This window comes from Mchenga conophoros, linkage group LG10 (genome assembly GCF_057382185.1).
Source record: "Mchenga conophoros isolate Kocher_MC1m ecotype Shallow Benthic linkage group LG10, M_conophoros_male_GT1.1, whole genome shotgun sequence".
NCBI lineage: Eukaryota > Metazoa > Chordata > Actinopteri > Cichliformes > Cichlidae > Mchenga > Mchenga conophoros.
Genome location: NC_140535.1, coordinates 20,267,678 through 20,283,683, shown reverse-complemented (window position 1 = coordinate 20,283,683; position 16,006 = coordinate 20,267,678). Strand labels below are relative to the sequence as shown.

General features: G+C 42.0%; 1 protein-coding gene across 16 annotated transcripts in view; it reads left to right on the top strand.

The window, feature by feature from the left end:
- nbeaa (neurobeachin a) overlaps nt 1-16,006 on the top strand; it is a 98,937-nt gene that overhangs the window by 29,049 nt on the left and 53,882 nt on the right. For all 16 annotated transcript variants that reach the window (XM_085289220.1, XM_085289213.1, XM_085289219.1 and 13 more), the window contains exons 2-8: nt 682-913; nt 5,107-5,207; nt 7,696-7,791; nt 7,955-8,076; nt 10,896-11,022; nt 12,801-12,920; nt 13,786-13,932. In XM_085289220.1, coding sequence (XP_085145346.1) covers nt 682-913; nt 5,107-5,207; nt 7,696-7,791; nt 7,955-8,076; nt 10,896-11,022; nt 12,801-12,920; nt 13,786-13,932 — 945 coding nt within the window. The remainder of the gene's footprint in view (nt 1-681; nt 914-5,106; nt 5,208-7,695; nt 7,792-7,954; nt 8,077-10,895; nt 11,023-12,800; nt 12,921-13,785; nt 13,933-16,006) is intronic.

The following is a 16,006-nucleotide window of genomic DNA, read 5'->3' as shown; positions in this document are numbered from 1 at the left end:
CATCTGATTTAATAACCCCTGTGGTGTTCTCATAGCTTGCTGGTTGCTATGGCTACCGTTTCCTGGATAGCGTAGCGTGCTGAGGGTGAACTGTGTGGGTATGGCTGTGTTCATGTGGCGTGTTAGTTAATGTGCTAGCGTGTTGTTGCTGTACTTACCCAAGTAATTATAGTTGCCAGCCATTAAGAGACGGAAAATCATTTGCATTTAGTTTTTAAAGTGCGATCTCCTCACACTAATGCCATCAGAGAGGAGAGGGACTGACATGTGCGTTAACTTTGTATGTGTTCAATTGGTGTTGTGCATCTGAGGTGGTAGAGAGGGGCATATTTATGCCTGCTGTATTCTGAGAGTAATTGGAGGAAGAGAGGAAGGAGAGGAAGGACGATCTGTGTGTGTGTGTGTGTGTGTGTGTGTGTGTGTGTGTGTGTGTGTGCTCACATGAAGGATGTTTATTTGTTGCAGCATATGAGGCCCCGGGCAGAAGAGATGCTTTCCCAACCACAATCAGCATCCATCAGATGCCAGGCTTACCTCTCCTTCAGACATAAGGTTAAATGCTACACTAAATCATTCACTCTTCTTGTTCTCTCTCTCCACCCTCCCCCCCAATTCCTGCTCTATGTCTGTTCCCTTCCCAAACCCTCCCCCTTCTCCCCCTTCCCACTTCTTCTCCTAAAGCTGGTGGGCGGCGAGTTTGACCTGGAGATGAACTTCATCATCCAGGAGGCAGAGAGCATCGGCTGCATGGTGGAGCTGCTTTCCCACTGCGAGGTGACGTGCCAGGCGGAGATCTGGAGCATGTTCACAGCCATACTCCGCAAGAGTGTGCGCAACCTGCAGACCAGCACCGAGGTTGGCCTCATCCAGCAGGTGTTGCTGAAGATGAGCACTGTGGACGACATGATTGCAGGTGAGCATTGGGTACACATGGATACATGCGCACATACTTTGTATTTTGATCAGTTTTTTTCAAGATTGGACAACCTATAAAATGAGAATATAGTGGGATATAATGATAACTTTACAGCTTAATTCCCCTGAATTAACTCCACCCTGTAATAGCAAAAACCACGCCTGACTGTTTTTAGATAATTCCCCGAATTACCACAATTTTAATATGACCTCAAATTTGTGGCTTTGAACCAGGTCCAAACAGCTTACAGAGGAAGCGTCTTCAGTGTCCGTGTCCAAACATATTAATGTCTTTTTTACTGGGCTTGGCACTGTGAATTCATCCCAGAGTCAAACTGTCAACGCAAAAATTTTGCCTTCTGTGGGGTCTGAGGACACAAACAACTGGATCGTGCCATTGTGCACCTGCTCTCAGCACACTGAAAATTCTGGTGTTTTTTTTAATATGAAACATGAACACAGTTGTCAGTAACTACAAAGGATACTCTCTAAATTACTCTTCTTCCAACCTCATGCTGTTTCGGGACAGTGTAGGGGATCCAGCACACATTGCAGATACACAAGTGCAATTAGTCTGGAACGGGACTTCCAGAGAGCTTTCAAAAAACACTGGCAGTGGCACAGAGGTGGACTATGACATCACTTTGAAGAGAAGATCAGCCATATTTAAATAAAGGCTTTTGCTCTTTATGGCTGAAGAACTTACTGGTCACACTTAGTTTATGATGATGGTAGTGCTTGAGGAGAGAAACATGCGGATGTATCGCTTATTGATTCTAACTTATTGGTATTTGAAACAAATGCTAACAAAATATTATGATATTATTATTATTATTATTTAAATGGTTAATAGGCCTTAAATCAAAGTTTGGGATTGAACACAGCTGCCTTGGTTACCATTAGCTTTTACTTTTAATAGCATGTGTTTTTTATTCAGTTGCAGTGACACACACACACACACCCACCTTATAGCTATTAGGCCACCAGCGTTATCTGTATGCATGCCTTCACAATGACTGTTTGCATGTGAGGCGTTCAGGGGACATCTTCAAACTGTGACTACAGAAAGTCGAATGTGTCAAAACTTTGTTAAGTTCTGGAAGAAGACCCAAAACGTCACCCATGGAATTTTCAGGAACCACTTATTTTGAATTGCACGCTTGGTGTAAAACTTCTCTGATACTGAAAAATAGGTAAGACTCAGACTAGAAGAGCAGAGTCTGTGCTAAGGTCAGTGTCTAAATCTGCATTTATATGTAATGAGTTCCTTCTGTAAACTCCAGCTCTCCACTGTGCGTCCAAGTTTCATGCACTTTGTTCTGCACTTTTTGCATAACCTTGCTGACAGAGAGGAAAGAAGTCCTCTACCAAGGCCAGTGGCCTATCTCTCTACTTTAACGAAAGTGATGGGGATCCATACCAAAACCTAATGGGCTGTTCTTTAACAGATGCCCAACCTCTCAACCTTGTAATCGTGTTGACGAAGCAACAACCAGCTGAATCTGTAAACGTGCCTCCACCTTGATGGAAAAAACTCAGATGTTTTTCCCTTATATCAAAACCTATTCCACGTGTCCATGAGTGTTTGCCCTGCAGTGAAACATCCATAAAATCCTTCGGTGCAGCAAAAGCAAAATACTAACCTCGATGTGTTGCTGTGTGCTCACTGCCATTTGTTCACGGGGCTTGATTGCAAAACAACACATCCACATTCACCTCTTTACATGAACGTATTGACCTTGGCTTCCCTTTAATGATGCCTCGGAGTGCACATCTTTTGCTCCACCCCCCCAGTGTCCTCTCTGCCCTAGCTAGCGCCGCAGGATGATGTGTTTTATAACTTCTTTGACTTATTACTGCTCACTACAGCAGAGTATACGCCACTTAAATCAATTTAATGCCGATTCTTCCAGAGAGCTGTGATTATAACATTTTTCCAAACCTATGCAAAATGACCCACATGAATTGAACACAACAAAAACAGAGCTTAGGGGTTTTGAATCTAGGACATTGTGTATTGCATTTTCCTCTCATACCCAGCACCTCAGTGAGATATCCCTCTCCTTTATTCCCTGTCGCTAGGCTTTGGCTAATGAAATATTATGGGAAGACTCTATTCATATCTAGCAGGCCTAATGGGAAAGAAGAGCCTTTCTAAGCAGATTGGCTCCCTCTGAGAGAGCTGTGCTGTCTCTCTGCCATATCCACACTGATCTGTTGTGGTTGTGTAAAGTGAAAGTCAATGAAGCAGGAAGGTCATTTGGGCTAAACAAAAGCCTCAATGTGGTATTTAATTATATGCTTGAATATTGAGAGGGAATTGTATTTAAAGTCTTGTTTTTATCATTTCATGACATGTAGCCATTAAACAAAAGCTCTTTCGCAGCCTTAGAGAGGGAGGTTTGCCACTATTGTCTGTTAAAATGTGAACAAATTAAAGGAATAGATTACGATTTTGGTGAATATGAATATTTGTTTTTTGTTTCTTTGGGGTTTATTTGCTAAAAGGAGATTAATACTACTCTGCATGCTGTTTTTTGTACTATTAGCAGTTAAATGACATGTGTGGTCAGAAGTTTACAGACACTCATCATTGTACAGCATCTTTAATTACTTTAAAAAAAGGGAAGTGGGTGCACACGTTTGAATTTGGTTTGGATTTTATCTAATCGACACAGGATCAACATTTAAAAATGTAGGGCCTCTAATATTTTCCTATACTCAAATCTTTTAAGTTATGCTGTAGCTTCTTCGGTGCCTTTTAACCCTGTAAAGCCTGATACAAGTTAAAGATCATATCTGCAAATTAATATTGAATTCATTAATTATTTTTTTTATTCTCACAATTATTTCACAGTTCAGGCTTAAAGGGTTAACCTGACAAGTCCAAGGTCTGTTAACTTCTTGTGAGTGATTATAATTGATTTTGCCAGGTTAAAAATTGGTATTGGACCAATGCTCAGAACAATAGGAAGGAACTCTGTGAAGATTTAAGAAGGAGGATTGTGTAGATTTACATAAATAAACAATTGTATGTAAATACAGGATATTCAGATGCGTCACCCTCAGATGAGAGGATATTTGGTTAGGTTAGGATGTTCAGACAACCCAACAAGCCTGCCATGAACTGGAAACTGTTGGAACACTGGCTTCACTGGCCATAGTGGAGTGAGCTTTTGCCATGGACTGAGGAGATCCAGAACAAACAAGATGCTCCTGTTCCAAATTCGACACCTTCGAGCTAGACTGGAATTTGCAGCTGTCCACATGAATCAGCCAAATGGCTTTTGGAGAAACGTTTTGTGGTCAGAGGAGACAAAGATTGAGCTAACTGGCCACAATGACATGAGGTTTGTTTGCAGGAGTAAAGGCGAAGCTTTCAAACATAGGAACGTTGGGTCTGTACCAAGAAGCCAACCAGTTTAGATGAATCCCACCAGTCCATCCAAAATTATATCAGAAGCTTTTTGATGGCTGTCAAAACTGTCTGATTGAGGTGCACCCTGCTAAGTGATGTTTACCCAAGTGGGAGTAGAGGTGATGTATGTGTATAGTCGAGCCCGTATGTACAATTGTGACCCTGTGTGGATTAGAGAAAATCAAAACTCACTTCGTGTTCTTAAAGTGATTAAAGATGTAAGCTGTACAGTCATTGCACTCTGGAAAAAGAACAGTTCAAAGAAATCATTAAAAGCCCCAAATCACCACAACATGTAAACGTTTGACCACAGCTATATTTGTGAATCATAATTAACGCTGTCACAGCTGACAATGTATTTAGCCCTTTCTCAGTTGTTTGGCCTTCTATTCCCTGATGTATTAAGATCATTATGTATTAATGGAGCTTTATCCGTTGTCATGTGTACTCTGACCGTATTTAGCAGTGCTGTGAAAAGCAACACTCGTTGAGGTTTGAGGTTGTGTGTGTTTTGTTTACATGGCAGTAGCTCTGAGTACTTGGATGAAGCGCCGCTGATTTTTACTTCTCTGAATAATAAATTGCTCAACTGACAGTAGAACAACCTGTCAGTGTCTTATGCCCTCACCATATTCTATCAGAAATGTCAGTAGAGAGACTTCCAAACGCTGACTCACACACAAACTCATAGGAGCATGCACATTCAGGATATCTCTGCTGTCTTACACTTACTTTCTGCCTTTTGTTTGTGTGTGTGTTTTCTTTGTTGTCAGACCTTCTGGTGGACATGCTGGGAGTCATGGCCAGCTACAGCATCACAGTCAAGGAGTTGAAGCTGCTCTTTAGTATGCTGAGGGGCGAAAACGGCATCTGGGTAAGTTTTGGTGGTGATTTAAGAAGCGATTAGAATTTTAGATTGTGGGTACGTCTCCGCAGGATCTGTCATTTCCACGACTTCCATTCATTGTCTGTGTAAGCAGGTGAGCAGTGTTGTGGTCTAGGCTCCTTCATGCAAATCAAGGGCATCCAGCGCAACTCAAAGCCTCTATAAACTGAAAACTAGCTGTTGTCAGTCGACAACGACAGCAACAGCAACTGCAGGTCTTAAATTCTTGCAGAAACACATTTTGTTACACTAAAGCTACTTTGGGCTGCTCTCTTATTCCCCAAGGGGGCCGCGTGTTTGATTTGGCACAGATTTCATGCTGGATACCCTTCCTAACACAAGCCTCCCATTTATCCTGGCTTGGGACCAGCATTAGGAGTAACTGGCTTGTGACCCCCACCCCCATGAGACTGAAATTGTGTCTCTACCTGGTCATGAAGCAGGGCTATTTCATGTGTTTACCTCTGCGCCAGTCTTAGAGAGCTTATTTGGAAACGAGCTGCCACTTTGGTCTCGGTTTAAAAAGATCTGGAACCAGACAGCCCACACGAGTTCATCCAGTAGGGTGCAGATTATGGTTTGCATGGTTGTAGCTGTAGAGAATAAAGTACGTCATCCAATCTAGCGAGTTCTCCTGCAGGCCAATGCCGGGAAGTGGCGTGACACGCACCATTAGCTACGGGCTAAGACTCATGCACTTAATGGTTCTTTACAGTTTAACAAATATCAACACTGCAAAAAAATTTTTGATGTATGTCATGTGTTTCATATTGGGAGCATTTCTGATGTGGTGTACCTCAGGGGACAATTCAACGACAGAAGGAGCTTCAGTCAGAAACCCTTTGTTTGCTCAGATGGCAGCAGACCAACAAATATATCAGAACATTATTGAAGATTCATGTCTGGTTTGAGAGGAGCTGGTATTCACGAAGCAATATTAATTTTCTCTGCCAACACTGATGATTATTGGGATGTTGTAACCTTGGATATGTTTGATCTTTTTAGGTTTTTTGTTTTTACAGATGTCACATTTGCTGCTGAATTAGACATTTCACTGTTTTTGATTTACTGGTATTCACTTGCTGTGGAAGCTTAAAAAATGCAAACTATATTAGCCATACAGCATGAGTTTGTCTGCGTGTCATTAGTCTGGATGTCACTTAGTGAGATGTTTGTGCTAATGCACTAGAATAATGCAGGATGGGTGTGTATACCTTTGACTCCATATTAGGATTCATTTTTGTATGTTTGTTAAGACACTTTAGCTTGTGTTCTTGTTTTTGTTTTTGCTTGTAATTGATTTTATTAGTGTAATTGAAGAGAAGCATGGTGAAAAAAAAAAAAGTGACAGTGAAAGCTTAATCAGGTGTGAAGGTGAAGGAGCCAGTAGAGTCCAGTAGAGTCACATTCAGGACACATATAATCATCTGAACCGCTCTATGAAGCTGAATGCTTTGTTCGGGGATTTCCATTTCTTCTTCTTTACTTCTCCTTACCTCAAACTTTCTTTACTCTTGCACAGTGAGCCAAATAAACGTCTGTTATCACAACCTGCCAATTTGGCATTGTATTCTCAGTGAATTGCTTTGCAGGCAATTGGAAGAGAGTTTGATTAATACATTTCCTCCTTTATTGAAACGGCAACACGAACCACTCTTGCACTTTGGTTGCTTCAGGCTTTTATACTGAAACCCGTATGCTGTTTATTGTCGAATTTCTGCTTAAATTGGCTTCTGCTATTGCTGATTCATGCTTACTTTTAGAGCTACAAACGCCAGTACCTGAAAATGGGATTAATTCAGGAGCTTAGATTTGGGAGTGCTTAGTGCAATCTCAGCTTACATTGCTTCTTGTTGTAAGCTTAACAGCTCCCTGTAGTTTGCTCATTGGCCCACCTTCTAGTCGGACGGTTTAGCTGACTCAGAGCGGATGTTTTAAAACTGTACTACGAAGATTAACGAGGGTTTTATGAGTCTAAACTGTCTCCTATGACATCCTTACTGACTGTAGTTTTAGCAAGGTTTGCAGAGTGTGCGATGATTCGGTGTTTGTTAACTCATCCTGTGAATCCTTGCCACTTCTTCGGCAATCCCCCCTTCTAGGCAGTCTCCAGGGCAACCTCCATCAGCAACCTCTGGTCACTGATCAGCAGTCCACTGCTCTCTGCTGTCCAATATCTATCACTAACCCATCCACCTACCGCTGTTTTCCCATCTTTTCCGATTCCTCCTCCCCTCAGCAGCCCTCTCCAGAGACAGATCGATTAAGGGTTGCCATGGTATTGATGAGGTGTTGTCGGGGGTAGGACGGACGTGATTGAAGAGTTATTGATCCAGCTGGGTTGTGGTAGAGATGTGATGTCACACCATGTTGTTGTTTTTTTTTTTTAACAGTCTTACTCTCTCCTGTGCCCCTGATAGGGAGCATCTGTCACTTAATAATGGCAGTCACTTTGGTCTTCCCTCCTCTCCTCCAGCCAAGACACGCTATCAAGCTGTTGTCAGTGTTGAACCAGATGCCACAGAGACACGGCCCGGACACCTTTTTCAACTTTCCAGGCCGGAGTGCAGCGGTGAGACCGACCAGAACGCACTAACCACTTATACACCACTTATCTATCAGAATAATTATTTTTTATCCAGATTAATCTATGCTTGTTTGCAGTCAGTCAGCTCATATTAAAGGGCATTTTCTCGTGCGTATGAGTGTAGTGATAGCTGATTGTTCTGCTCCAGGCTATAGCTTTACCACCAATTGCCAAATGGCCATACCAGAACGGATTCACTATCAACACTTGGTTCAGGCAGGATCCACTCAACAACATCAATGTGGATAAAGACAAGCCGTACCTCTACTGGTAAGTTCATTCATCTGGACTGTTGAAAAAGTTAAACATCTTCAAACGTGTACGTTTTCTTGAATTTCAATGAAAAATCAGCTCGAGTACTGTTAAAGAGTTTCTGTTAGCTGTGAATCTTGCACTTATTTCCCTGACTTGTTGACCTAATGATGTCACCCTGATATTATTGTGTTAGAGAGGCGTTAAATCGAGGAAAAGGAATCCAAACGTCGCCAAGTTGGGTTTTTTTATCAGCCCTCCGGGATCACAAAAGCACAGGATTTCTTTGTAGACTCTTGGTATGCTTTAAAAAAAACAAAACTCTAGATAGGTTTGAGAAAAAGAAAATGACAAAAGAGGCTCAGACATGAGCAAATTTCTATAGTGGCAGCACTCGCTAGTGTTCTCAGTTTAAAGAAATTTTACTTGTGTACGAAGTGGTTTTAGTTCGTACAGACGTCCTTGTGCTTTCACTATTGATCCAAGCAGAGGAGCCGACATAGCTGCACAAAGCAAGTTCAGGCCTGTTCCTTCTGGATGTCAAAAAGCATTATAGTTACAGTTGGAAGAAAACTAACCTGAGGTGAACACGGATGACACAGTTTGAAAGTGTGCTGCACTTAATCACAGTATGCGAAAGCACTTAATATACTGCAGACTGCAATCTGTCGCAATCTGTATGAACGCCATACAGGATAGGTTCACAAATGTGCATGTAAGAAAGGTTTCAATCGGTGCTTTTGGAAAGGTTGAGTGGACAGATTTCCGTCAGGGTGCACGCACGTGATGGGTTTTAACGTCACGTCAGAAACTGAATGAATCAAAAGAATTCTGGGTTAAAGGAAGGGGAGGTCAAACTGCTTGTGTGAGACAGAGGATGAACTGAAGTTGTTGTTGTCTTTAGGCAACAAAAGCTACTTTTGGCTTGTTCAGAAGGGTTCACAACAGCAAGCACAGTTTCCCTTGTGGGATCAACAAAGTGTCTGTCTATCTATTCCTAAGAACTCTCACCGTGGGAACTTGTCGCGGAGTCATGGGGTCAAAGTGCAGCTGTTACAAGATTAAAATAAAAAATAAAAAAATCTGAAAATCAGACAAGCATTTTTTTTCATGTTTTCAATCATCACAACAAGTTGCATTTGTAGGTTTTTAATAATTTTTTTTAATACAAGTAAATACTCAGACGGCTTTAGACAAGTAACAAACTGTTAGCACTCGCTGTTGACTATCGCAAACAAATTGTGATAGTTTGTTTTGATTTGCAACAGGCGTTAAGACATTGTTTTAATCATGTTTCTGTTTAGACGCGTAATCCATATTATATTTGTGAAAAGGGAAATAAAAATGAGGATTTTTGGTCTAAAATCAGATGTAGAAAAATGCTGAAGTTGTTTGAGTCCATTCTTATGGTGTTTTTCAGCAATTTCAGTACTGCGAGACTCGTAGGAAACAGATCAGCTCTTCTAACACCTCACTTCCATCTTTTTTTCATCTTAGGAGTGTTAAAGTGTTGTGTTGTCAGCTGGCCACAGACACAGCGATGATCACATAGCTCCCGAATCCTAAACAATCAGATCTATTCAAATCTTTTTCCAGCGTTACATTTGTTCAGCTTTTGAGTGTCTTCAGTGAAACATTTAATATAATGAGTTAACTAGTCAGACTGAATGACATGGTTAGGAAGTTAATAGATAAACAGATAATAAATTAGAACATAACTTTAAATGTCAACACACTCCATTATAAGTGACCTGTTGGGTGGATGCCTCCTCCTCGCTGTGCAGCTCTGGCCCTCGCTGGCCTCACCGTTAGTGTTGCAAGTGCAAGCCGTTAGCTGCTATGAAGCTTCATTAGCTTTGACCTTTTATTTAATTGAACTCCCTCACGCCACTGCTTGGCTTCTTCTCTCTACCTCTTCGCTCTTTGACACTAACTAGCGCCGTCCTGCCTTCACCTCTCCTCCCTCTGATTCATTACGGAGGGAAACGGTTGTGAAGTCGTCTACGGAAGCGCGATGTGCTTCCATATATCCTCCAGATACTATCTCGGAGATGAGTGCTAATCAGGAAAAGTGCTCGGATGTAATCTTGTTTCCTTAGTAACAGTTTGGTTTGTCAGGTTGTCATGGTAAGCAGGGTGCGAGAGAGGGAGGGCAGCCTCCTCTTCTCTGGCCCCGGTCTTATCATCCTCCCCCAGATGCAGCTGCTACTCCAGCTGCCTGTCTGATATTGGCCTCAGCAGCTGCATGAAGGCCGTGATAACGCAGTACGTGTCCTACTAATGTGTACCAGGGATTCACTTGAGAGGGATTTATATCTCCTTCCTGCTGTATGCGCGATCCTTCTGGGTCTATTTTAAAAAGAAAATATGTCTGCTTGTTTCAGGAAGAAGCTTAGCTGTGAGACTAGGTTTTATGTGGAGGTTACAAGCGCGGGAAGAGAAAAATTATGCGGGTAAAATGGAGGGATTACTGGTGTTTCTCACAAACCTACAATCTGGGACCCTTGGCATCGCTGAAAAGAAAGCACCTTAAAATCCTGCTTTTTGTGACCCTAAAAGATGCGATATGTGGCTGTGAAAGGTGCCTTGTGCATGTATTTCAGTAGTAAGGGTATCTTGAGGTGCAGTTGTATTTGTGAAATAAAATCCAGCTCTTTTAGTCTAAGCAGCTTCATGGTTCACATGCCATTAAGAGGGACAGCTCATTCATAAAGTTAGCCTAAGCTAATTTGTTTTCATTTACAGCTAGCTGAAAACTTATCACAGCCATTTTCAGACTCGTATCTCGACTCTACACCAAAGTGAAATGAGTGTTTCTCTTTCTCATTCTTCTTCAGTTTTCGCACCAGTAAAGGAATCGGTTACTCCGCGCACTTTGTGGGAAACTGCCTCATTGTGACATCGTTGAAGTCGAAAGGAAAAGGCTTTCAGCACTGCGTGAAATATGATTTCCAGCCCCGCAAGGTAAGAAAAAGAAACACCCATTTTCTGGAGCTCCTGTGCCACTTGTTAAATGACACAGCATCAGGAGAGTGCTGCTGCTCTCCCTCATCTCTCTGCACACACGCCGAATGTTGATGAGTCCAGATAAGGTCTGTCAATTAAGACCTGCACGCTGCCCCTGTACCGCGCTGTCAGCATTTTGCCACTGTCCCACACACGCGCTCGCACACATCCTCGCACGCGCACATAAACAAACACACATTACTTGATGAGATGGCCTTCCAGAGGATTTGCTGACCCAGTAGAATCCCTGCACCGCCTAACGAAGTTCCCAGTGGTTCCATTTGATAAATTTCAAAGCCACCGTGTCTCACAGCGTTTTGCCTTGTCGTGCACATGCGTTAATGCGTGTGTGCATGCATGTACGAGAGACTGAACGCTGGCAACGCACACTTTGTGCTCCCTACTCCCCATGTATACATGCACCTGCAAAATTATAGCTTCCCCACCCTCCCCTTTGCACTCCTGTTCCCCATTGCAGTCTCTCTCCAGGGAACCTGTGTGTATTATCACCAGGGAAGATGTTTTCTAATGAAGGCACACAAGTATATTGCTGTAGCCATGCACTATAAAGGTGGGCAAAGTGAAAAAAGAGAGAGAACAACAAGCGTTCTGTTGAGTAAATGAGTTCAACACTGTTGTAATTCATGTTAGCTGACCTTCTTATAGTGAGCTAAAGTAGAGGGCAGTGAGAGTGAGTATTCTCTGTATTACAAAGATATGAATTTTCACTAAGCTAGGAAATAAAATAAAGTCTTGATGAAAACATACAGTAGTGGATACAGCAGGAGGCTTTTGTCAATATCTTTCAGTAGTTTGTGTTTATTAAATAACAAGTGCAAAGGTGCAAGTAACACATTTTGTTCACCACAGGCTTCAACTGGTTTGCTTTTACAGTAGCTTTAGTAGTCTGTATGATGCATTCAGCCACCAACAGAGCCATTGTCCAAATCAACAACATCAGTGTACCAGATATTTTGGAGCAATCAAGGCTGACAGTGTTTTTCCTTCTATTACTTGCAACCCCGAGAGATCCCTTCACTCTCTCTGAGAAGCAAAAGGGAAAAAAAAAAAAGAAAAAAAAAAGCAAATTATTTGCCTAACTTGTGAGCCCTTTTTTGTGTTTTTTTTTTTTTTTTGTCGTTGTGTGTTTCACTCTTGGTTTTCCTCTCTGCTGTCACAGCACAACACCCCAACAAACACATGACAACAGGCTATAACTCGCTCTGCATTTCAAAAGCAGATGAGGTATAAAAATAGGAAATCCCAAAAAGTGCAATTGCAGCACGGGACTCAGGTGTCATCGCTGTGGACCGCCCGACCCCCGCAGCAGTAAACATTATACGCCAAGGCCGTTGCCGTATTTCTCAGTTCTCAGTATGAATGCGTCACCTTTTCACTAAGTTTCAATTTAGTTTCAATTCAGCCCTGAGGGTTTGGATGTAATGCGTCTGATGGACAAACAACTGTCAGTAATAGCCAAGGTGAGAGCAGAGGCAGAGGAATAAAATCGATTAAAATACCGTTCTGGTTGTATATAAAAACGAAAAAAACCAAAACAAGAAAGGTCTCAGTCGTCACGAAACAGTTCTGAAGAACTCCCACAAATATAAAAGCCTCGGGTAAATCAAAGAACATTTAGTTCTTGTTTTGGTAATTTGGTGCAGTGATGCTTTTCTTGTTTTGATTAATCATCTTGTGTGTGTGTTTTATTTTAATGTGTTTTTTCAATTTTTCAGTGGTATATGATCAGCATCGTCCACATCTACAACCGCTGGAGGAACTCCGAGATCCGTTGCTATGTGAACGGTCAGCTGGTCTCCTATGGTGATATGGCCTGGCACGTCAACACCAACGATGTAAGGGCGCTGATGTTGTTTGCTGTGGATTTTACGTGGTAGCGTGCACAGTTGATTATGAACGCGAAGTTCATTATTCAGCTGCTTCTATTTGACGATTGCTTAAAAAAATAGATTTAGCTTCAAAATAAGGATTTCCGCAGCACTGTCAGAAATCCAGTACTGGCCTGGCTCTACTTCACACCTCTCTCCTGTTGTGATATTGGCAGACATCTGAGGTTTGCCCTCTGCATTTGTCAGCAGGAACAAAGTTGTCCTTGGGCCTCTTTCCAACATAGCTCACCCAAACTCCAACTTCCAACTTTTCCATTTAGCAGGTGACAGGTAGCTGCACGGCCTTTGTTCCCCTTCCATCCTGGCCAGCTTTTGACATTTCTGCTGGTATTGAAGGTTGACGTTGTTGTAAGAAACTGAGGGAGAGGGTTTTGCTGTTCATGCAGCTCATTCAGAGACTTGAAATCAAGGGTCTCGGAAAACGTCGACGGTATCGGGGTTTGTTTGGTCCTGAGGGCCGAAGATAAAACGTTTGTCCTCATTTTGAAAAAAGGCAGAGGAGTAAAGATTTCATTGTGATAAGGGCTATGAGAGCGAACGGGACAAATGCAATAGCAGGTGAGAGTAGAGTTGGGACCGAGCGATTAGGAACCAGCAGCTATCAAAGGTTTATCTGTTTTCCACCATCCACTGTTTATAGCTTCAGAGATCTTATGATTCAAAATGAACCATATCTGTCTTTCAGATCACTGTAAAGATCAGCAAACTTCAAAACATATTATTTTTCTCCAAACTGTCGATTACTCTGATTACATTTCTGTTTGATTATGTCTGAAAGGTAACATTATCTTGTGCTCTGTCTTTCCTTCAGAGTTACGACAAGTGTTTCCTGGGTTCATCAGAGACAGCAGATGCTAACAGGGTGTTCTGCGGTCAGCTGGGGGCCATTTACGTTTTCAGTGAAGCTCTCAACCCAGCTCAGATTTTTGCTATTCACCAGCTCGGCCCAGGATACAAGGTGAGATAGCGCCCGCATCCATGCTTATCACCACTATAGCACATGTTCTCCAAATGCTTTGCAGTGCTTCAGTGTCACAGTTAGAACATCCCGGCCTCCTGACTATTATTTAATGTTTCTATATGCTGTCGGTTTCCATTCATGTTGTTGTTTATAACCTGAGGATTTTACCTGTATCTTCAAAGTCTGCACTGTGCACTGGTACCTGCTGTGTGCTGATTTAAACACAAACAATAACGGTGTTTGATTAAATGTAATATCATAAATCAAGGCGATCTTGAAATATTGGGGCCTCACCACAGACCACAAATCTTAATTATTGCACTATTTTAAAGTTAAAGGCAGGGTTGAACTTTAAAAAAACTAAGAAGGCTACAAAACCAACACTGGATAGAAGCTTGGAAAAACATCTGGTTTTTATGAGTCTCCTTGTCTATTGTGATTGTATGGTAGGGTCCGAATGTGTAAACAACATGAAAGCATGGGTCCATCCTGCCTTGTGCCATGAGTTCAGGCTGGTGGAGGGGTAATGGTGTGGAGCATATTATCTTGGCACACTTGGTACCAAGCGAGCATGGTTTAAACAACACAGCCCCACAGAGTATTGTGGCTGACCACGTCCATCGCTGTATGACCACAGCGTACCCATCTACTGATGGCTGCTTCCAGCAGGATAATGTACCAAATCATTTCAAACTGGTTTCTTGAACATGACAGTGCACTCAAATGGCCTCCACAGTCACCAGATCTCAACCCAGTCGGGCACCTTTGGGATGTGGTGGAACGAGCTGTGTGGTGCTATCATGTCAATATGGACCAGAATCTCTGAGCAGTGTTTTCAGGACCCTGTTGAAGACATTATGAAGTACTTCATCCCAGTACTAGAATATGAAGTGTGTTTAACGAGCTGATTAGAAGTAGTATTTTAAATAAGAACATTTTTTTAGGCACTTCAAACATTTATCTGTTTATAAGACTTTTCTCTGCTGCTACTGTTGACGTGTCCGTTGTCTTGGTTTAAGTTGAAGCTACTTCTTGCTTTTTAGCTCTAATGTGTGAAGCCGTAACTTGAAAGCAGGTAAAAAACATCTGTACACATTTTTAACAATAATACCAAGTTTATTCCAGTATAGAAAACGCACGTCTTAGAAAACTAAATGTAAAAATATACATCAAACGTTATTGTTCAAAGCCAGGCTTTCTCATAGAGGTCATCAGTAATGTAATCTAAAAGGTGCAGGAGTTTTTCCATTTGATTCATCGTGCTTCTGTCAGTTTCAGTGTCATCAACATCAGTTTGTGAAGACAGCAGCAGATGATGTTGTACAGCTTGAGTTCATCTACCTTCCTTCTCAGTGAGCTTTTTGAATGCCTAGATTTACTCATACACCTAGTTTTTTTTTTTTGGTTGCACTCATTTCCTTGACGTTAAAAAGGCACAAAAGGCAAATACAGAACTATCCATACATGCCACATTTTAACTCAAGTGTTTTTTGGTTTTTTTTTTAGGACTTTGTGTTCCTGTGGTTATTAAAGTTATTTAAATGAGGCTTCACAATGTTGGGTGTTGAGCTCTGATTGCTTTAGAAATCACAGTTTCTGCCTTTTGGTCTGGCTATCAGTGGCAGCTGAAATGCCTTGCCAGCTGTCTGCTTCTTGTTTTGGCACACTCGCACGCCTCAGGCCACTTACGACTTGTTTATGAAGGTGTCCAAAGATGTCAGAATTTTAAAAACCGCGAGTCGTCATGGGGATAAGGCAGCTGATGTGATTTCAGCTGCTTATTAGAAAGAAAATATCCTTAATCAGATTTTGTTCTTTTAAATAATGTTTTTCTTTGGCATGTTTGCATGTATTAGATGGCAGCTGTGTGTATACATGAGCGATCTGGGGGAAGGAGAACAGGTGAATGGGATGCAGTAAAGATCTGGCCGGCCTGAAAGTGAAACTACAGGCGCACCGGTGAAGGGATTTGAAATTGTCACTGTGACGCTGACGGGGAAAGATGCAGTATATAGAATGCAGGAGTTAGAGCTGTCTCTCATATACGAGCGCTGAATCATACATGTGGCCT